The 22,497-nt window shown below is 31.5% G+C and overlaps 5 protein-coding genes across 7 annotated transcripts in view; 2 read left to right on the top strand and 3 right to left on the bottom strand.

The window, feature by feature from the left end:
- The window catches only part of LOC148238952 (uncharacterized), a 79,784-nt gene extending 75,519 nt beyond the window's left edge, over nucleotides 1-4,265 (top strand). For both annotated transcript variants that reach the window (XM_088182151.1, XM_088182159.1), the window contains exons 3-6: nucleotides 230-393; nucleotides 471-610; nucleotides 2,428-2,597; nucleotides 2,672-4,265. In XM_088182151.1, coding sequence (XP_088038277.1) covers nucleotides 243-393; nucleotides 471-610; nucleotides 2,428-2,597; nucleotides 2,672-3,587 — 1,377 coding nt within the window. In that variant the 5' untranslated portion in view covers nucleotides 230-242 and the 3' untranslated portion in view covers nucleotides 3,588-4,265. The remainder of the gene's footprint in view (nucleotides 1-229; nucleotides 394-470; nucleotides 611-2,427; nucleotides 2,598-2,671) is intronic.
- Nucleotides 4,244-8,548, bottom strand: Prosalpha6 (Proteasome alpha6 subunit). The gene is made up of 6 exons (XM_088182171.1): nucleotides 8,441-8,548; nucleotides 7,899-8,149; nucleotides 7,668-7,827; nucleotides 6,243-6,452; nucleotides 5,939-6,166; nucleotides 4,244-4,623 (listed from the first exon to the last, which is right to left on the bottom strand). The coding sequence occupies exons 1-6, from the start codon at nucleotides 8,441-8,443 to the stop codon at nucleotides 4,603-4,605; spliced, it is 873 nt and encodes a 290-aa protein (XP_088038297.1). The 5' UTR covers nucleotides 8,444-8,548; the 3' UTR covers nucleotides 4,244-4,602.
- A 4,183-nt stretch (nucleotides 8,549-12,731) lies between these two features.
- The window catches only part of LOC148238944 (transient receptor potential protein-like), a 71,743-nt gene continuing 61,977 nt past the window's right edge, over nucleotides 12,732-22,497 (top strand). For both annotated transcript variants that reach the window (XR_015809686.1, XM_088186502.1), the window contains exons 1-2: nucleotides 12,732-12,811; nucleotides 12,886-12,959. Coding sequence is in view for 1 of the 2 variants with exons in the window: in XM_088186502.1 (XP_088042628.1) it covers nucleotides 12,941-12,959 (19 nt within the window). In the remaining variant the exon portion in view is untranslated. The remainder of the gene's footprint in view (nucleotides 12,812-12,885; nucleotides 12,960-22,497) is intronic.
- Nucleotides 15,460-17,146, bottom strand: LOC148238950 (uncharacterized). The gene is made up of 4 exons (XM_088190856.1): nucleotides 16,769-17,146; nucleotides 16,554-16,707; nucleotides 16,167-16,466; nucleotides 15,460-16,098 (listed from the first exon to the last, which is right to left on the bottom strand). Exons 1-4 carry the CDS (start codon nucleotides 16,939-16,941, stop codon nucleotides 15,586-15,588), a joined length of 1,140 nt encoding a protein of 379 aa, XP_088046982.1. The 5' UTR covers nucleotides 16,942-17,146; the 3' UTR covers nucleotides 15,460-15,585.
- On the bottom strand, nucleotides 18,077-20,815 carry LOC148238949 (phospholipase A1 member A-like). Its single transcript, XM_088191911.1, has 6 exons — nucleotides 20,656-20,815; nucleotides 20,504-20,588; nucleotides 20,276-20,439; nucleotides 18,678-18,923; nucleotides 18,279-18,615; nucleotides 18,077-18,197 (listed from the first exon to the last, which is right to left on the bottom strand). Exons 1-6 carry the CDS (start codon nucleotides 20,693-20,695, stop codon nucleotides 18,143-18,145), a joined length of 927 nt encoding a protein of 308 aa, XP_088048037.1. The 5' UTR covers nucleotides 20,696-20,815; the 3' UTR covers nucleotides 18,077-18,142.

Here is a 22,497-nt window from a genome sequence, read left to right as displayed (position 1 = left end):
CGATATATTTTCAACTACAATTTTATTAGTCAAAATTATATTTTCGGAAATGGTATTTTAAATTAATCAATAAATTTTAATTCTTAAAAGTCGTGAAGTCGCCAAAAGTCCGTAAGGTCTAGACTGGTAACACAAAAGTCACGGGTTCATAGCATGGCAGCAAATTCGCTTATATAAATAACTGACCCCAACATTTTAAATTGACTCACCTTTAATTTTTCTTCTTCAGATTTCGATCGAGAATGGAGGCTGAGGAGGAGGCCTGGAGTGACGAGGAAGTCTGCGTTTGGGTCGGTGGAAGACGACGATGGGTCAGCGGAGTCAGGAGCGACACCACGTGCGCCGATCTGGTCAAAGCACTACTGCTACACACCCCTCCGAGCCCAAGACACGGTAGGACCTAAAACTGTTAATCCACTGTATAATATTTTATAATGTAGTAAAACGATAATGTATTGAATTGTACATAGGTGTCGGTGAAACTGGAAGCAGTAGACCATTAGAAGAAGAATGGGTCATTACTGAGCGATGGAGGAGCGTGGAGCAACCCTTGGCTCCAAACGCCACTATTTTAGACATCTGGAATGCTTGGGGTGATGCTCAATCTGAGGTAATTAAAACCATTAGAATATAACATGCTATTAATTGAGTAGCAATATTGTTATAATTACAAACCTAGCAACGTATAGAATATTATGTTTATCTCTATCAACGTTTATAAGTAAAGCTTAAATATTAAAAAATCATTTAAATTGTAGAAAATTTATTATTGTAATAATCATTAACATAATTAAGTAGGCCAACCATAGTTCAACATACCTATAAAGTTATTAACTGTACTTTGACGTTTACAGGGAGAAGCGAATTATTATTAAAAAAAAAATGAATATATAAACAATTAATTTTATAAAATTGTAACATAGAAACTCCAATTTATATATTTTTCTCAAATAATTTTCTAATAAACATAATATTTAATAAGCATTTAATGTACTAACATTAAAAAAACTTCATAATTCCCCCCTCCCCTCCCCGAAAGCTAGACTATAGAATCAATGACTAAAATAAAATCAAACTTAAATTCAAGTATAGACATAACTTTCTTTAAAGGCAAATATTATCATTTTTGTATCTACTCTCCGGTTTCTGATTTTTAATAACCATACAATTTAAATTTCATATTAGATTTAAAATCTTTATATTGTTAACATTAAGATTTAAAACCACTGGATTAAAATACTCCCAATTAATTTTATTTTTTATAAAATGCTACAATAAGCAATTTATCAGGACCACCCATAATCGTTGCGTTTTAATTAGTTACTTGAGATATATTAGAACTTACTAAGAATCGCAGCGTTAACGGAGTTAATGAGAAATACATGTGCGTTTGTCCTTCTTTGTCTTACTTCAACAAAAAAATCAACACAGATCTTCTTTGTGCTCCCTAAGCAATTTAATAACCTTTGATAACCTTTGAACATAATTTTCGAAATGACCTTTTAAAATTACCATAGCAATTTATCCTTCTTTGTCCTCGTCGAACAAAAATTTTCAAGATGGCCTAATTATTTTTAGTGTACTCCTTTGATATTTTCAATATCTAGTCACCTTAATTAAGCGAGGTTCTACTGTACATCATGCAAAGACTGGACTACTCAAACTCCAAACATTTGTAATTTCCATTATCAAAGTAGTACATTTTAGATCTATAGATTGTACAGCGACTAAAGAATCTTTACATTATTGAATCTTAATAAATTTTTTCATCAGTAAAAAATATTGCTAACTTTAAAAAGGGGCTCGACGTAAAAAGTTTTCGAATCACTGCTAACAATCAACGTAAGTGTACGTTGAAATTTAAAGCACCTATTATTTCCGAGACACGGATTGTCACAATCTCAAAGAAAACACAGGATCGAACATGTGCATCTTAATAGGCCATAGTTTTTATGTATTTTCTTGATTTATTGCGACGAAGACAAACGTTAAGAAATGATTCATAGAAACGACACATTCAAGTTGTTCTGGCCCTTGTTTCTTTTAAACAAAAGTTTCCAAGGGCCCCACAAAATTGATGATGGAGTTTTAGCAAGGCCGGCTCTATTAGGTATACGAATTTTACAAAGATATGCAAAACCAACTCCAGAATTCGCACAATTTTGATTTGTAAAGTGGAGTTATGCCAAATTGACCGAGACAATCCTTACAAGAAATTAACTTGATATTCATTATTGTACAACTTGTATGGCTTAAAATGATTCAATTTGAGATACTGCACAACTGATTTATGTATTATAAGACAATGTAATTTTAAATGAGTAATAATTATTAAACGTATAAGACTATTTATTACTCAATTTTTTAATTAGTACAACGGTACAACACAAGGATTTTATAATAATATATTTTTATTACTATTTACAGATCAGATTCAGTTTGCGGTATGTCGAAAGTTCAGGCGATTCCGGATGTGGCAGTCCACCTTCAAGATCACCAGTATCAGCTCGCCGTCGTAAGTCACGTAACTCTCGTCTCTTACCGGGTCTTCTTCGAGCTCAGGGCGATACTCTCCATCATCAAGCACATAAACTTAAGTACGTATTATATTATCCATATTTCAAAATGCCTAATTAAATATTATTATGTTATAATAAATTTTGTCTTCTAGGGAGCAAGATAGACAAATAAGTCATCTGGAAGAGAAGGCGCACAAAACACGCATGGCAAAACATGGCCCGAACTATTTACTAGAAAGCTACTTGCGCGATATAGCGAAATATCAAGAAAGTAATAAAAAACCTGACGATGAAGTTAAGGAAGATACCAAAATAGTTCAGCAATCAAGTAGTGAAGTGCAGGAGAATCATGCACGAAGCAGTGAAGCTACCGATAGTCCGGCTGGTAATAGTGATAGCGGAGTCGGCGTCAGCGGAAGTCCTCAAAGGCCACCGAAGCGGAGATCGAGAGGCAGACATCTTTTAAGAGAACATTATTTGACTAAAGAGTTGGCCGATATATGCCAGATCAACTCTAATCGATTAGTGCCAATCAAGTTAGACGATAATTCAGAAAATTCAGCCGACGAACTGAGTAGACTGCAGCAGCAGATAGACTTATTGGAGAAGTTAGCGATAATAAATAAACGATTGCAGAGGGAAGAAGAGCTGATGGTGAGATTAGGCGCTAAGCTGAGAAGGTATCTAAGTGAAGATCATATAAGCGTGATTGAAAATGAAGAGCAGATCTTGACAATGTTGGGTAGTATACGAGAAGAGATGGACAATAGCTCTAAAGAGATCGAAAGTACTGCTATCGAGATGGAAAAAACTTCAGACGGATTAGAGAAGCGCAAGCAGTTCTTGAACGAATTGTACAGAGAGTTGGAGCAAGAAGAATTGGAAACTCAGACACTTGAACTTCAATTAGGACAAATGGTCGCATCGGAAAACGAGGCTTTTGTTAGTTACGAAACATCATCACCTGCTAGAAATTATGTACCGCAGGAATACAATAATAAATCCCAATTTTTAGATGTCAATTACAATTTCAACATATCCAATTATCCGTTGGATACTCTCGTATGATCTTACTATACAACGAATTATTCTGATTTATATTTATACGGTGCTACTTTAAACATTTATATTTTATTAATATGATATCTTGTATCTTTGTTAAGAATAATTACCTGTACATGAATACGTTAAATAATTTTAAGATATTTATTGACTATTGAATTATTATAGTTGTCAACGAGGATGCCAAAAGTGAATTGCAATAAATTATATAGTAGGTAACGATTTATAGAACATAATTATTTACCAAGGATTATACATATTTACTATATTGTATGATTTAAGTTTAATTATTTATCTATCAAAGACGACATGCTCTCAGCCAGCTAATTTATGCACTTATGGTTACCATATATATGAGATGCATAATGCATTTTTAGTTACTTAATTACATCGAATTTTTTATATTATTTTACATAAAAAATGAGTCTAATTTACAGATTGACGAATTTATGAATAATCTTGATGAAGTTAATATTTAAAGAAAGTACAATAAATATATTTATATATTGTTTCATAATTTTGTAAATATGTGTAATTAAAATATAAGACTTATTAGAATTGCAACGATTTATATGTAACATATGTTATATAAATATATTTTATACGGAAATATATATTTTGTACGATTGATATATTATGTAAATTGTTAGAAATGAAATATATTTTTACAAAGTTGAAAATAAACATTTATTTATTATTTTTTGATAATACAGCACTTGAAATATGCTTACAAACTTCAAATAACATATTTATATTATAGTATCGTGGCCGGCAACATAAATTTTAAAACTGAACTTTGTAAGTAAAATTATCTATAGGATAACTTGTATGCAAAGTCTTGTAATCAATTAACGTTGCCGGCCACGATCGTCTTTATAAAATGTAGAAAAGATGCGTGGAAGTATCGACGGAATATGATCAAAAGTAGTTTGAAAGCACTTGTAATTGAAGTTCATAATTCCACCAGATAGGTTCTCTTCAGGGATGACTTCGTTTGTGGGAGGATTTAATCTATCTTCATCTAATCCGTATCCATAGCCACCTGAAATTAAGATATTACAAGATAAGTATTAAATGAAAACTATTCTCGATCCAGGATGCTTTATATTAGTTAAAATTAACATAATACAACTATACACTATTTTATTGCTGAATGACGAAACACCTACACTCAATAGTATATAAACGTTTTAAAATAAAAAATAATAATAAAATATTTTCTGAGAATTAATAACTTTCACTACATTCAAATATAAATTATACCAATACTTATGTAGATAATCATATTCAATTATATAACGACACATTGGGGAGAGTCATGATGGTCAGATTTGTAATTAAAAATAATAAAATAAATAAACAAAGAAAACTGCTGAAAATATTGAGCATATGTATTTCAGTGGTGATATGTGAAATTTTGAAATAAAATATCACTGCAGCAAAAAAATTCTATACAAATAGAAAACATTGACAACCATTAGTAAAAGCAAATAGGAAGCGACTGTTAATAATCGTTTAAGTACAAGTGTAAATAATATCACGAAAAAAATATTTATTACTAGTGCTTCTTATAAGTTTAAGACGCATTATTTGAACGGCGATTCTTTAAAGAGAGTAGACAACCATACTTTATTTTCTTTGTATGAATTTTAAAAGATATGTTCAAATGTGAAGGAGATATTTTTAGACTATATTTTCATCTGGGTTTAGAATACAACTGGGCAAATTTCAGAATGGATGGCATTCAGTATAATACACATTTATATTGAGGGAAGGGGGTGGGAGGATTTCTATGTTTTGAGCAAGTTCTTAAAGAGTAACTATGCATAATTTTATTTATATCGACTGTGCAAATATATATTATTACACATAGACATTAATTGTATTCACTAAATATATAATTATTTTCGACAATATGTCAATGCATCGGTGATCTAAAAACGCCAATTTTATTCATGTTTAAAGCTGCAAAATATATTTTAATAACGTTTTTAAATATATAGATAATAATTTTATATTCATTAAAAAGTGATTGCACTGAAATTGAATGGTATATTTTTAATGTTAGTTAGAGTGACTCAATGATAGTCTTATGTTAACCATATATTTTACTATTTGCACCTCGTCGCTTTTTTATGCATTTTATATTTCTATGCATTTCTTTTATATTCTTTGTTCTGTGGTGACCATACAGTTGTATTCGCCGTTGTTTTTCAGCATTGATCTACCATTTTTTCGCCATTTAATCTTATTAGATTAAGCGGCGTTTCTACAGATTATATGAATGCAACACTACTAATATATACATTTTTTGAACAAATTCTAGCATAAATGTTGAAAAATTAACAAAATTATACCGCTGGCATTGGTCCCCGTTTTTCGTCCGGCTTGTCTTCGTCGTCGTCCGGGTCCTTTTTTGAGTCATCTCTCACCAGCGACGTATCTCTGGGTAGTCTATCATCATCCGCTTCGGTAGTTCCACCGCGACGCTCCTCACCATCAATTAAGTCTAAATACTGCGAGATCTCATTCTCCGGCACAATTTTAAATTTCAAACCTTTGCCGACGATTCCAATCGAAACATTCTAAAAATAACATTTAAGACAATATAGTAACAAATCGATTTAAAATATAATTTTATTTGATTATAATTATGAATACCTTAACGTTAAGATCGAGATCGTTGGGCATGGTATCGCGTAAGGCACGTAGACCATGAGCAACTAATTGATTCAGAGGGCACTCGGGTAACTCTGTAAGATGACGTTCGAGATATGTACGAGCCGATTGAGATCGAGCACCGATCGCCATAGCGAGACAATCAAAATAGTTGGCCGATGGACAAGTTTGATAAATATGAGGTCCCTTATCCTGAAATTAGGGTAATAATGATTAACATGGTAATGATAGTAAGATTGAATATATCATCGCTTGGAAGAAGACTGCCATAACTCAAAAATAGTTATTTTTATGTGCTGTCAGATATTTCAAGCAAAATTGTCACATAATAGTTATACTTTGGCTGTTGATATGGAACTATAGCTCCTTCTAGGTTTTATTATGATTTTATCCCAAAAAAGATCAATGTGATATTCATCTAGCAGATCTAAATGCAATTGGTGAACAAATTTAAGTGAAATGATTATTCTGGTTCTGATATAAAATAACTGGTGGTGAAAATATTTCTTATTTGTTGAAAATGATATCTACATAGCTTAGAACTACAAAAACGACGATGCCCATATTGCTCGAAGCAGAAGCGAATAATAAAATGATTGTAGAGGATTACCCGAAGTAATTTTATTGGGGTAGGATTTCAAAGTAGAATATTTTCCCTTTTAGTCCCAAAGGGCCGAAATATCAGCCCACCATTACATATGCGAAATAGCCCACCGGCCGATATTTCCGTGCAAATTTTTAAATGAGAATCTAACTGTTCGATATTTTTTAAAGACATGCATGACGTATCAACATAAAAGGAATACATTTACTTTATCTCAGACATGTCTAAGGGTACATAGCAGTTCCTAGTAACTCTGTTATGTAACAGAAATGACCTGCCGGCCCCTTTTTATAATAGGGATGGCTGGCGAAGTGAAAACAAAAGCAGATATTTTGCATACACAAAATTCTTTCTATTTGTACATTTTATCTCCATTCAAATATATAGTCCACGAAATATGCTTCCTTAAACATGGGCGTTAAATATCAATAATAAGTAAGTCTCAATAATAATATTTAAATAAGAAACGTATGAAGACTGCAAGATGCTGGGGATAATAAGTTGGAAGAGCAAGGGATCAGAAAGGATGGAGGATTTTAACGGACAAGGTCAAAACCGACCACCGGTTGTAGCGCCGTAGAAGTTGCCGGGGTATTCGGATGCTTTGGTTACGCTAATCAAGTCTCAAATCAAATTAATAATATCAATACCAGTATTGACTGTCTTTATCTTGATAATACCAGTATAATTGCAATTTCTAGTTATCATAGTCTAAAATTATGCATATTTTAAAATAATTATTTTTTGAAAACCTTCTCCAAGCCAATGATATACATATATGATTTGTCTTAAGATCAACTAACATCAAATCCTGCGACTAAGAGACCGACGCCAAGTGGACGTTTATCGTATCGCTGAGTGCAAATCTGCAATTTGTTACCAACGGAGCTGATGAGACGTCCTACTGGAAGACGAGCATCATAGAGATACTGGTGATTCAGACATTCCATACGCATGAAGCGACTGCAATGAACAAAAAACATAGATAATCAAATTCACAGTTAGATCCATCTATATATAAATCAATTTTATACCTCAACATTCTGGCATCAGCCGTTAATCCAGCAATCGAAATGCCGATATGATTGTCGATGATGATTAGCTTGTCTTGATGAGCTGATAATTCGCTAGCAGCGCGTTTCAAAGCGATCAAAACAGCAAACTCCTTAGATTTCAGTCCGACAGTAGCCGAACCCAGTTTTACGGCTTCCATGGCATATTCTACTTGATGCAAGCGCCCGTGAGGACTCCATACTGTCACGTCGTTATCGTACTGATTGCGAAACTGGAATATTTTGCACAATCGCATTAGTAAATATATGTGCAACTTATACCAACTATAATTTTAGATCATGTATTACAAATATGTATATATTACTAACATTATAAGCAACTATTTAATTTATTCAGTTATATTATATCAGTTTTGTAAAAAATACATGTCATTATGAGAACTGCATTTTTGAGGTTATATTTAGTAGGCGAGTCATTTATATATTATATTATTTTATCTCATTGAAAAGGAAATTATTTTCTATTGGAAATACATATAGGAATGATATGTTATAAGCATTACCATTTTAGTTGAGTTGTTGGGGCAAAATCGCTCTGTCACCCGGCAGAAACTTTCTCAGTGCTGCCAGTTGTGCGCAACGACGCCGAATGTTTTAACCTTTTAGATGGCAATACATAATAAATTTACATTATTTATTACTTATTACATAATATAGAATTTGTGTTTAAATTTAATAACGAAAATGTAAATTTTTAATATAGGTGAATTTATATTTAACATGTAATACATATATATATTCAAGAGGAGTTTTATTAAACTAATCTTTTTATCGCAAAACTAACCAAAATAAATAACCGTACATTAAATATAATAAAAGAAAAAACAATTAAAGTATTTATTTATTGACTTATAATGTATTTAATTACAATACATAAATTTAACTTCACTACTGCGGTAATATGGAACATCTTTTTTTTAATACATATTATTTAGGAGTTAAATAAAAATCACTAATAACTCTTTCACTGCTGAATTTTGAAATTTGTTAATATGTGGGGGGCACCTATTTATGCTATATTTTTTTAAAAATAATATGGTTCAATAAATTTAAGTGATTTACAACCTTAAATTATACTAAATAACCATTTTATTAGTCTCAAAGATTTATGGCACCTTTAGGTGTCCAATGAGTACTGGCGATTTTCTTGATGACTTCTATAGAAGTCATCCGCAGTGAAATGATTAACTGTTTTTAATGAATTAAGAAATGAGTTTTTTACATTAACTTATCTTGTCACTTCATTTTAGGTTTTATCTTAAAAAATCGCTCTACTTTAGGAGTACTTTAGTATTGCGCACTCTTTATGATGCTGTAATCCGCACCATACTAGAAGCTGGCTATATTATATGGATTCCAAGCGTAATGAGTCTATGTAATGAATTAAGGCTAGAAAAAGTACAGCATAAATTCGTATATCAATATCATAATATCCGTATTTGTTTCACAGTGCTTTCATTTAGGAAGCGTTAGGATACGTTTCGTTGGTAACTCGCAGAAGTGCTTATAAAATTAGAGACTTTTGGAAATTGCTCAAAGGCGTAGTAGACAACCCTTTGGTGCTCGAGCAGCTTCAAATGTGGGCTCCGGAAGATGGTTATAAATCTCGGTCGCGTCCACTGTTCTTGACTGTGAAGTATAGGACTGGGGTATTTGCCAATTCTTCTTTAGCAAATGTCATCCGTCTGCTCAATACTATGCATCGAGATATTATCATTTTTTCGTGCACATATGGGGATTTGGTTCAATTCGTATGAGAAAATGCACACCTGTTATGGTGCTTTGTGTCTGTTCTTTTATCTTGTTTTTACTTATATATGTATATATATGGATGTGCGTGTATACATATATATTTGTAAGTATCTTCAAATTTTAATATATTTTATACTTTTAGCTATCGTGATGCATTAGGTTAACCCAGTGGTTCTTAACCTTTTCAAAGTCACGGTGCACTTTTGATCATGGGAAAAAGTGGCGGTGCACCAGAATTAAGAGGTCGAAAAAAATATGTGGACAAAATTTAAAAAATAATAGTTACATACAAAATTACATACAATTTTTTAACATATTTTTTTAAATTAAATTATATAAAAAAGTTAAGTATTGAAAATAAATTTAGGTAGTTAATTTTGCCCTAGAACCAATTTTTAATTACGTGTTTTATTAAAAATATTTGTAATAATATTTAAAGGTGCTCTTTGGGTGGCAAATCTAAGTGGTGCATTTTCCCCCCTTTGTTTACCCAAAATGACGTTCCTGCTTTACATAATGGAATTTATATGATCAATCAAAAATTAATGAATGTGATACCTGAGCTTGTTGGCTTTTGCAGATATCAGAAATATTACGTCGAATATTTTATGTAAGGACCCTGAATTCTTCGTTTACATTTTTTTCTGTCTTTCTCGTTTTTTAGTTTTCATATTAGTTGTTGTTGAGAAACCAAGCTCACACAAATATGATGTTGAAAACTGTAACAAAATTTTCAGTGCCTTCATGTAAAGAAGTGAATATTCCTCTTGGACAGTAATCCAAAAATTCTTCATAGTTATTTCGGAAAATTTAATTTTTAGAGTACGATCAGTCGACAATGAGACTAATTTGATGTTTTCGTATCCGGTCATAATTTTCTATACTTAAGAATGGAAAATAATGTGCAATTTTTTCTTTCAAAAAAGTTAAATGTTTTATTATTGCGGAAAAACTCCCTTGGGAATGTTTTCGTTAAGTGAAGGAAACATATTTTTTTTTTTTTCTATTATTCGATTTTTCGAAAGAGTTATTTTTTTCCGAAATCCTGTCAATTTGTCAATGGATGTCATGAATTTTTCGTTTTTTCCTTGGATGCTTGTGTTAACGTTATTTAAGTAATTAAAAATATCTGCTAAATATGCCACTTTAGCATACCAATCGTTATTCTGAAGACATTTTACAAAATCATCCATACCTTCATTTCGAAAAAAGATTAACAATTCATTCTTAAGTTCTATGAATCGGCATAAAACTTTACCCTTAGATAACCACCTCAATTCAGTGTGAAAAAGCAAACACTCGTACATAGCTTCCATAGAAATGCAAAGTTTTTTAAACATGCGTGTTTTTAAAAGTCTTGATTTTATGAAATTCACTATATTTACAACTTGATTTAGTACAGGTTTTAGTGTTGCTGGTAAAGTTTTCGAAACTAAAGATTCTCTATGTAAAAAACAGTGCGTAAATATAATATTAGGTTTTCTTGTCTTTGCAAGTGTTACAAATCCTTTAAATGAGCCTACCATTGAAGGAGCACCATCCATACAAATTCCTACACATAACTCCCATGATATTTTAAATTGTCCTAAATATGAATAAATAAGATCAAAAACATCTTGTCCTGTCGTATGCTCGGTAAGTTCTTTGCAGCATAGATATTGATTCACTATTTTGTTTTCATTTATGAAACGAACGAATCCTAGTATTTGTGCATTACCGCTAATGTCAGTAGATTCGTCGACTTGTAAAACAAAATATCGCTTGGAAAGTTAATCGTTAACTGTTTTCTCAATATCATCCGACATATTTAATTTTTTTTTATTGTATCGTTTGAAAGAGGAATTTTCATAATTTCCTTTTTGCTTTATCACCAAACATCATTTTTCCTATTTCACAATATGCAGGTAAAATTAGAGACTCTGCTATAGTATGTGGTTTTAATTGTACAGCAATCTTGTATGACGCCAGTTGTGCTTTATCGGAAATTTTAACAGTTTTTTCAAAATATTTCGCTTGTTTATTTTGCATGCTTAACAATCTTTTGAAGTAATCTTTATTTTTTGATGCAAAATCGGCGTGCTTCGTAGTGAAGTGGCGATTTAACTTGTCAGGATACATCGCGCTATTGGACAGTTTTTCTCCACACACAACACATAGTGGAATGTGATATCCTTCCTCATTGATGCTAGTAAAACTGAAACGTAAATATTCTTCAGAATACTGTCCATTATTTTTTTTTATTTTACTGGATATATTTTCTTTTGTATGAGACGTATGATGTCTAGTAACATCTTCACTTCTTCTTCCACTTGTACTCCCAGTGTCATTAATATTTTGGTCTGATTCACAATTTCGTTTGGTAATAAATTTATCCATTGTGTGGTATCACGACCATAATAAAATATAAATTGATTGAAACATTAAGATTTTACTATTTTGCGGAATTTTTGTTTTTACCAATTTTCTCGCGGTGCACTTGCAATAAGCTCGCGGTGCACTGGTGCACCGCGGTGCACCGGTTAAGAACCACTGGGTTAACCTGTCAGATTACGACGATAAATAAATAAATAAAATATAGTCAGCATTTTATGTTCCAATTTTTTTTTTCAATTCATAAAAGTAAGAAAATGGGTCGAACATTCAGTGTAAATCATAAAAAACGAAAATTGGAAACACAAATAATTCTTAGAAAAATATTTAATTTTAATATATCTACAAATGATTTTAAGCAAACCTCAAGAGATGTCGTTAGATAAAAGTTTTATTAAACCGTTCAAGCAATTTTAAACATTTAAATATATTAAACAACTGTGATATAAGCTTTAAAATGTTGATGACGGCATGTCATGACAGCTGGAGCCCTCAAACGTGGACAAACAAACGCGAAAAAACACACACATTGGCACTTATCCATATAAGGCTTTGAAAAAATTGAATTAGCTCGATTGACCTCGGAGCTACCGGTAATGCATTCTGTTGTTTCGACCAATGAAAAATAAGGATTCAAATATAAAACAAGATGGCCGACATCAACGGGACAACAGTTTCAATAATTTTCATTATTTGTCATGTGTGTTATTTGATTTGACTGAATATAAATAATTGGATTGCAAATTAACTAGGTATGTTATAACTATGAAAGTGAAATATATACATAAAGTGTGTAAGGATTATAATAATACATTGATTAAACTAGATCAACAATCATAAAACAATCTGTGTTGAAGTCTTCAAATTTTGAATTCTCGTCGATGGGCTCCGAGGCGAAAAGTGAGTTTTTCCTTTTACAATACATACAAATTATCATTGCTTCTGATTTAATGCACATATTCGTTAAATTTTACGAATTGCAAATAAACCAGGTACGTACGTACGTATATAACCTTAGTATGTTTGAGGATTGAAAGTTAATGTCGATCAAATCGGCGCTGTTGCAGTGGTAACGTTATATATCAGGTTGAGGAATAAGTTCGTAGTGTTAATTAAACAAAAATCAATAGTTAATAAAATAAATTAATCAATTATGTATTCGCCGTTGCTGTTTACGACCTCCTCCATCTCTCGACCAATTTGTCGATGCTGTTCTGCCAAAAATCGGCCGGTCTGGTATCAAAGAAGTTGTTGAGCCAGTTTTGAAGGTCCTCTTCTTTGGTTCGACAGGGAGCGGAAAAGATGGTAATCCGTCGGTGCAAGGTTCGGATTGAAGGACCTCCCATTTGAGCCGCTCTTCGTCTAATTCAGAAGGCCTTCCGCTGCGGGGCATGTCGTCGACGTCAAAATCGCCATTTTTGAACTTTGCAAACCATTTCCGTGCTGTAGACTCGCCAATGACTGCTTCAACAGCTATTTGGCCCCGATGAAAAGCGACGAAGAGCAGGTGTCGAAAATGTTGATTTTTTACCTCCTGGATATTCCATTTCTAAGCCTCAAAAGTAATAAAAAATTAAATTACTCAAAAAGACGATTAGCGCAGTTTTGTAAAGCAGAAAGAGTTCTATCGAATGAATATTATACACATCAAACAGCAAAAAAATCGTTGTAAAACAACAGATAATATAAAAACGCTACGAACTTATTCCCCAACCTAATATATCAGCCAACAACAGACAGCTTATAAATGTGTAGCTTCTTGGATGTTATCTAATAAACGACATTTAAGAATGATTATAAATATGTGATTGCATATCTGGAATAATCGATAGCCAAAATATCTATGAGTGGCTTATTTTTAATTCCGATGTGGCAAAATATGTATCTACGTCATGGTTTTTTAGCAATTTTTCTTCTGTACAATCATATCTCTTTTGGAACAACCAAATTCGGGATATTCAGTTACATCAAACCTATGTAGTTTGTTCTTTATAAAAAGATAACACTTGCTGAAATGATTCACTTTTAGTTTATATATACCAATTGTAAGCTGTCGTCAAATTGTTCTATCATTGCTTCTGAAAAATAATTGAAAAGATTAAGACCTTTATCAAGAGTTAAACATTGAACACATTATTACTACTAATACAATCCATAAATGAAATTTAAACGACAACTGAAAAACAAAATTAACAGAAGTTACCGTAGAGGAACACGTAGCTTGGCATCACTTCTTAAACTGATAAGTTTTACGTTGTATTTTAATTATTTGCCATACGTAAATGTTATTAGATCTCTCGTTGCTTCCGAAAATCAACTGTAAACGATACTATATAGAGGGTAAAATGTAACTTTTTGTTTACACTAATATGAGATTTTTCATTACTAACATTGTAATATGTTGAATGAACTTTGCCATGTATATATTTAATTGCCAAATCACTGCCGTTTGTCTTTTAATATTAGATCCTAGAAAGTCAACATTAATTTTGTTAAAATAACCGTGATATATTATTCATATAAACAAATACTTACTGGCACACTCATAATTTAAAGTTTTGTTTATATTGTCTATAATTCCAATGCTACAGCATTTCGAATCATTTCGTGTCGATCGAGTGCAACTACAAACGTCAAAATTTACAATTATGACTCTACCAAAAAGAAACTCGTGGCGTGACTGTAACAAAATGCGAGCGTGGATCTCAGATCCAGCACCACTAATGGAATGTTAAATATAATTCAGAGATGAATAAGAACCCAAAAAACATTGTTGTTTATTATCAATATTTACGTCATATCATTCATAGTGGGAACTCTGTTTAATTTATTTTAAGTCAACTTTTCTCTTTTGTGTAAGAAGTACCATCTACTATAAAAATATTCTATTACCTCCGTAACTTATCAAGTACAAGTTCATGTTTTCATCAACATTCATCTGGCTCTCAAATCGACTATATTTTTTAGTCCCTCGGTTCTTTTTCGACCTATATAAATATTTTGAATCAACACAGTAAAAAAGGTTATTTAATTTTTTATTTTAAGCACCTAAGCATTGTTATAAGTAAGCATCTTTAATAACACCGCTTCTGAAAAATTGCCCCACATAATGTATTCCAGACTCCATTTAAAATGTCACGACTCCGACTCCACAGCTCTGGTTTATGGTGTACATATATGAACAATTCATTCGTTATAAATTTATTCAATGAATTTTAAGAATGTTCCTTACAAATATTTTTTTCAATATTTACATTGTAATCCATATTTATAGTTCAGTTTCTGGCAAATGTAGCATATCCTTATTTTTTTGCTACATGTACTTACCGCTAATGATTGTAAAGATGATTGAACAAATGAATTGATCAAATATAAGGATAGTGTAAAACAAATCAAAGAATTGATGTTTTAAATTATTTTATTTTATCCGCTGATTCTACAATAATTATCAGAAAGAATCAGCAAAGAAAACTGATAATGACAGGACATATAAAAACAAAATGAAAAAAATGCATACATACGTACATTAATGTGCTGCTCCATGTGACTTTCCATTAGGTTTATTATTTTTAATATTAAAACTTAAATTATGCAACCGCTTTAAACGTTTTATTTTTAATTTATTTGCAAGTGCAGGGCGACCGGAAGGTACAACCGAGTTGCCCCTAGTTATACCTATCCTTCGCCTACTAATGTCCGTTGGTTGAACTTTAATTTTGGCACCAGACTTACGTTTAATTCTATTTTTATGATCAGTAGTTACTTTTTTAAACACAGCTTTAAAACCGTCCTGAAGTTTTTTGGCCAAATCAGGATCAAATAGCTCCCCCATGTATGCAATACAATCTTTTTTAAGATAAAAAAAAATATTGTCTACTTTTTCACTAATGTCTACATTTAAGTTATTATCAATTGAAATTATTTCTTTATTTTCGTTTAATTGAAAATCCTCATCAACAATGGATATGTCACATGGAGCAATATTAATGCTGCTGCTGCTACTAGTTTTTTCATGTAGTGGTATATTCTCTTTTAAGATCTGTAATTAATAAATACATAGTAATTCATAGAAACATTGCGAACATATTCATTTTCAATATAAATTACCTGGAGACAGTCGTTACGTGGACCCAAAGTATTATCTCTCCATTTTTCCCATAAATATAGAATAGTATGCATTTTTGGGTTAATTGATGTATCTGCCATTTCAATGCAACAATTATCGTGTTCTAAAAGCAGTTGAGCTTCGTGATGTCTCAAAGCCTCGCCAGCCTTTAATCCCGTATCAAAATAAGCATAGAATTTATTTTTGATCTCTTCAGATGGAGGCAAACAGGATAACGTCTCTGCGTTTATTATAGGGTGACTATGGTCTCCGATAAATTGTATTATTGTTTGATATCCGTCCTTAAAAGTAAAACAGAATTCATATAAAATATGCACATATGTATAAATATGAAATATATATCAAAAGGAAAAAAAGATTGAAATTACCTTCAAATATTTATCATGCCTCATTGTGTTATAAGTGACCTTCTTGACAAGAACGTCCAGTTCAGCTTTGCAAAACAAATTTTTTGATTTACCATGCTTTCTTTTCGAAGGGTCAAGTTTCCAGCCTTGCGAATGATGACATACTTTCCTAATGCTACAATAATTGTCTATATAACAACTGTTATTTATATTATTAGTTTAATTAGAGTACTTACTGTGAAATATATCGTGTGGGGTTTTTTATCATACTTTTACAATTCCAACTTGTTCTGGATAACGCACTGTATTCTTTTATCCAGTGCTCCGCTTCCTCGTTTGTCTTTATATTACATCGAAAAGTTTTAGCGTCAACCTCGACGTAGTTAAAAGACTTGGGAAAATTTTCCATCGTGGTAGCTGTTTATTGAGCAACCCCCGCGTTGTAAATGACGCCCACGCGTAAACGACCGTTACAAAAAAAACGACAGTACACTCGATCGACACTTGGGGGCAGCACCGACGCCGAGCCGTACGCACGCATACAACTACACTTGGTTTTAGTCACATGCCAGTCTAAATGTGCGTCCGGCGCGCGCTTGACAGATGACGGAAGTGTTGTCATACGCAAACAAATTTTATATTTAAAGGAAATCCCGGGTTTTAGCGCGCTTGAGAACAAACGACGCAATTGATTTTATAGATTTAAATTTTAAAACGCATATCAATATATGTAGAAAAATAATCAAACTCTAAAAAAAATATTTTTATAACTTAATTTTTTTTATTTAGTTTATAAGGGATTTAAAATATAATATAAAGAATGACAGTTTGTATTTGCTTCTCCATACAGAAAAAAGGTAAAATTAAATTATACCTATATTTGCTTCTCCATACAGAAAAAAGGTAAAATTAAACGCTTCCATACAAATTTATATATGGTACAACTTGTGATATTATTGCCTTTGTAAACTAAAATAATTTTGGTTATGTGACGTGACGTACAGAAAGAGAGGAGAGGATCTGGGATGTTGTGATACCTTGTGACATATATGAGGGGGAGGGCTTAAAATTTCACGAAAACCCTGTAACATAATTTATGGAAGCTACTTAGTCCATGTATTCGCTGGTCTTTCGAAGCCCCGTTAGCCCCGTTGACCGACCACCACGTTATATAAGTGTTAAAAGTAGGTGATTAATACTAGAGATATCTGGGATCGAGTCCTTTGTAGACATTTTTCGAATCCATTATTTTTTAATTTATATCGTTTCCGGGAAATCGGAGTATCACAGTTCTGTTTTCCTAGATTTATCCTCATCTCACGGATGAGTATAGTGCAATAAGTCTAATGTTTCAATGCCTATTTAGTAGTTGTTGATTGTGTTTACTTCATGGTTACGCATTGGGTTTGCATCTTACATGTTACAACATACATATGTATATAAGGAATATTTTTATTTTAATCTCACTTATGGAGATGCCATAGGCAATTATCAGTTTGATATTAAAAAAAAGAATTACTTTTTTTTTCATGAAATTTAAATCATTTAGTTATAAAACACATTTTATTGTTTTAATATGTATACAACATTTTTACATTCGAAAACAACATTTATCCTTTATAGAACGGCTTGTCAGCGTAAGTTTCCAAATGGTAAATGCCAGTCCTTAAATTAAAAAATATAATTATACATGCTTACATTTATACGTATGTTTTTGATAATATTATACTAATATACATTACATACTTGTTATATTTTGGATTGATACCTCCCAAATGTAAACTATCTAAATTCGAGCATGTTCCATTAGCCATTTCTTCATAATTGACACACTTATTCGCCATAAAGCCATGATGGTCTATCGAATCAATGTAATATTCTATGGATCTCATGTGCGAACATAAATGATTATCTCCACATCCTGGCATAAATTTTCCTTCATTTGGATAAAAATCTGTATGACCTGTCGGTATAGCCATTGCATGATACTCGGTGTCTGTGTGAATTACTTCAACATAGGTAGCATCCCCTGAATTTATTTTGTCAGTCGAGTTTACCCAGTACCTCCATGGAGGATCGCATGCTGGAATGGAATAATAAATAATTGTGTTTCTTTATTATTTGATTTATTAAAAAATATTTTACCTGTGATATAAGGTATCCTTCCTTGCTTCACACTTCTTCCTACAAATCCACCGACGTGACTTCCCAAACTCAAACCGATCACGTGAATGCTATTGTGTGCAACGCCAAAATTTGTTAACCAATCTATGAAACTAGCAGCGAAGCGCCCCACGTCAGGAACTAAAGGGACAGCTTCAGATTCTGGTTTTAAAGCAACTTTGCTCCAATCCACGATGAACACATTGCAATCGGATACATTTAGAAACGCTGAAAATATATTTCAATGTACAGCTAAATTTTTTCCACAAAAATATATACATACATATTTACTCATCTGCTTATAAATACAAATACGGATACGACCCGTAGTGATATTTAAAAAAAACTTTAAATTCTCTCCATCAACAAGGAGTACTTTCTTTTATTTGCTTTCTAGACAATGGAGCCATATTATAGAAAGCTACGAGCTAGCGAATCGCTAATAAATTATCAAAGTGACACGCGCTCCGCTTTACGAAGCCGAGCATCCTCGACGCCTTCTCGCAAATTGTGGCGATGTGCATGCGAAATCTTCATCCCTATTTGAACGTCACTTTCATGTCATGAACAAACGTATTTCTGCTTAAAACACCTTCGCCTAAACTGTAAGATAATGCTGTCGGGCAAGGAGAGCCAGAAAATGTGACGACGTAACACTTAGCGTATATTCTAATGAATAGGTTGCCACATCGCAACTTGTTCAAACTTTAACGGTCAGGCAACCCAAAGAACTCAGACACATGAGAGTTCATTTGAACTCGAAATCATGCGAATCGACGCTGACCATCATTAACGGAGAAGACCAAGAAAGCAGCCACTTCTCTTTTCACGTTAACTCTGGTCCAGCTACGATATATGAAAACCAGAGCTTAATTCGATCTTAAGAGACGACTGAAAATTTCAGACGTTGATCTTTGAGGACTTCTCGCATATTTAACAACACTTATAGAAACTGGCTAAGCATTGTAGCACAAACATAATTTATAAATAAATAAATTTTGTTTTGTATAAAAATAAACATCCTGGCTTGTTCTGTATACTAGTAAACATACCTAGCGTATCGTACAGTACGCAAAAGCGAGTATACCCAACGTTTTATTGCAAACTTTGCAAAATGTGCATACAAATTCTCAATCCCTGCTCGAAGGTCACTTATGAATGAAAATATTTACGCTTTGGACCCCTCGGTATAAACTGCAAGGAAATTGCGCTGGACATGGAGATCTAAAAACTCCAAGGTTCTAGGACTTTTTGTAAAGTTATAGAATACGCATTTGTGCGAATATGGAAAACATATTTGTGTTGCAAAATATTTTTTTGAGCGATGAATCAATCAAATTTATGTAATTTATAATCTCTTATAATTTTTATAAATCAAATAAAAGTGTAAATACGTAAATAATAATTAATCAAATCACTGGAAAACAGTAAATCTAGTTTATTAGATTTTTGAAAGTCTATGTATTTTAATTTTTCTGAATTCAATTAATCAAAGTTATTATTTTAATTTCTAACTATGTTTTCAAGTCTAAAATGCAAATCATTTGTACATCTAATATAAATCCAGTAAAAATATTTACCTGAAGTTAGTTCATTTTCAATGTTAGCTGTATAATCACGAGAGCCGGGCTTTGATAATAATCCATGGAAAAAAAATTTAACTGGCTTATTTAAACCGAAGTTTGACGATAACAAGCTGTTTTCGTCATTCAAAACGATCTTGTCGGATTTATCTGGATTGTTTCTGAAATTATTATTACATAAATATTTAAATATTAAATTAAAAAATTCCATCCATTTATTCTCACCTCGTGTATAACGAGAAGATAACATCGTTGCCGTCGACTCTTTCCACGTAGACAGTAGAGCAGTTTATTACGACGAAAACTTCAACTGAAACGTCACCGAGTTAGAGCAATATTAATAAAATATATAATAGTTAGCAATTCAATTAATTTACTTAAAATTGTGCAGACAAATGCGCGACGAAACACTGCCATTCTGTGTTAAGTGATACGTATATATTTTGATGTTTCTTATATATTATTACAGAGGAATCTGATAAGTTGTTAAATAAGAATTGTTATGTTATCTACTTCAACGACCTTTTAGTCGTGTTAAGATATGATAATTGTATAACATATAGTATTTGTTTATACATTTTCTGTGTATTGGTATATATCTTAAAAATATATACCAATACACAGAAATGTAAAAAATAATCAGAGTGATTGACCTGGTGCCAATCTATTTTGATAATATTATCAGTGAATAACTACGGAAGAAAACTCAAAAACAGTCTAATCTAAATCAATTTATTCAATGTTTGTATGAGAAAAATTATATAATTTGTTTTATTACGTTATAAATAAATTGATCTTTGATTTTAATCCTAATATTTTTTTATGTTATAAATAAATTATTATTTGTATTTTATATTATAAATAAATTATATTATTTAAACTCCCAATTTTAGATATGATATAAAAATATGTCGGATGTATCTGATGTTATTTTTTTTGAATGGAAGTTTCTGATGCATATTATATATGTGCTTATATACACTGGTATATAGATATGGAGGAGATTATTTTGATTATCTCATCGTCTGGATCAATTGTAACGATTTTAAGGGATTTGCTGTCTTTATTATAGAACGCCTTGGGTATCTGTCATAGTTAAAACAGCTAGAAATTCAGCAGTTTGTCAATATTTAGTTATGTATTAGTGTAGATACCGAAATACATTTACCTAATTAATTGAACCTCCGATTGTCACGTACGTCAGTGTATTAAAAGTCCTTTTTCACGTGGTCTTGACTCAAATAAAATGCTAAGATTGATTTAGCAACGTTGCAAGTAGTTTAATTATAAGCGTGATTATTTTTGAATATTAAAAAAAAATAGCTTTATTTATTTCAAAGTAAAAATAGTAAATATTAACAAATTAAATGTCTTCTGAACCACTTAATATATATACATAAAATCTTATTAAAAATCGTATTTAATAAATAAAATCTACCTATTCAGTAATTTATAATATTTAATAGTATGGATTCAGGCGCGTGGCGGAAAACGAATTTCACGAAAAGGGTTCCGGCGGCTATTCATTAAGTAAAGAATTTGCTCTCTGTAATTGTGCAAAGGTTATGATTATTTATTAATAGTCTATATTTTTGCTTATATTAATTTAAAATTGTTATTTAAATATAAAACGTATATTATATATAAATATAAGTGTAACAGTAAAAATAAAATAGCTGAATCTGTCAATGATTGCCTCAATACATTTATTCGATTATAAATATAATACAATACAGTAATTAAAATGTGTAATTTACTATTATGTAATGTATAAATTAGACAATATTTTAAATATATTATACATAATGATGGATACCTATTTTATCAACATATTTTTCATTATTAAATATACTTTTAAACATCAACATTTATATTAAATTAATAATTTTACGCAATAGTCTTCATTGATCGTTTGAATAATGTATAAATAAAATAATTTTATATAAAATATATAGCAACGTTTTCGTGTAAATTGATAAGAAATTAGTAGTATTTATAAGTGATAAATAAAGTGAACATGTATCCAAAGCATCATTCCGAGTCATACCAGCCATAGATTCGGAATAGTGCTCTTTCTAACATTGAATGATACGATTTTGATTAATATGATAAACAAAGTCTCATGATACATTTACGTGATGAAATATAAACAGCGCGTTTGCTAATAAAGATGCAAATCAGGATCAAGATTTCAACTCCTTTAACTTTTTACTCTATCT

Source organism: Plectrocnemia conspersa, unplaced genomic scaffold (genome assembly GCF_051122295.1).
Source record: "Plectrocnemia conspersa isolate PC_06_02 unplaced genomic scaffold, ASM5112229v1 ptg000001l, whole genome shotgun sequence".
Lineage (NCBI taxonomy): Eukaryota > Metazoa > Arthropoda > Insecta > Trichoptera > Polycentropodidae > Plectrocnemia > Plectrocnemia conspersa.
This window is presented reverse-complemented; position numbering and strand designations above follow the sequence as displayed.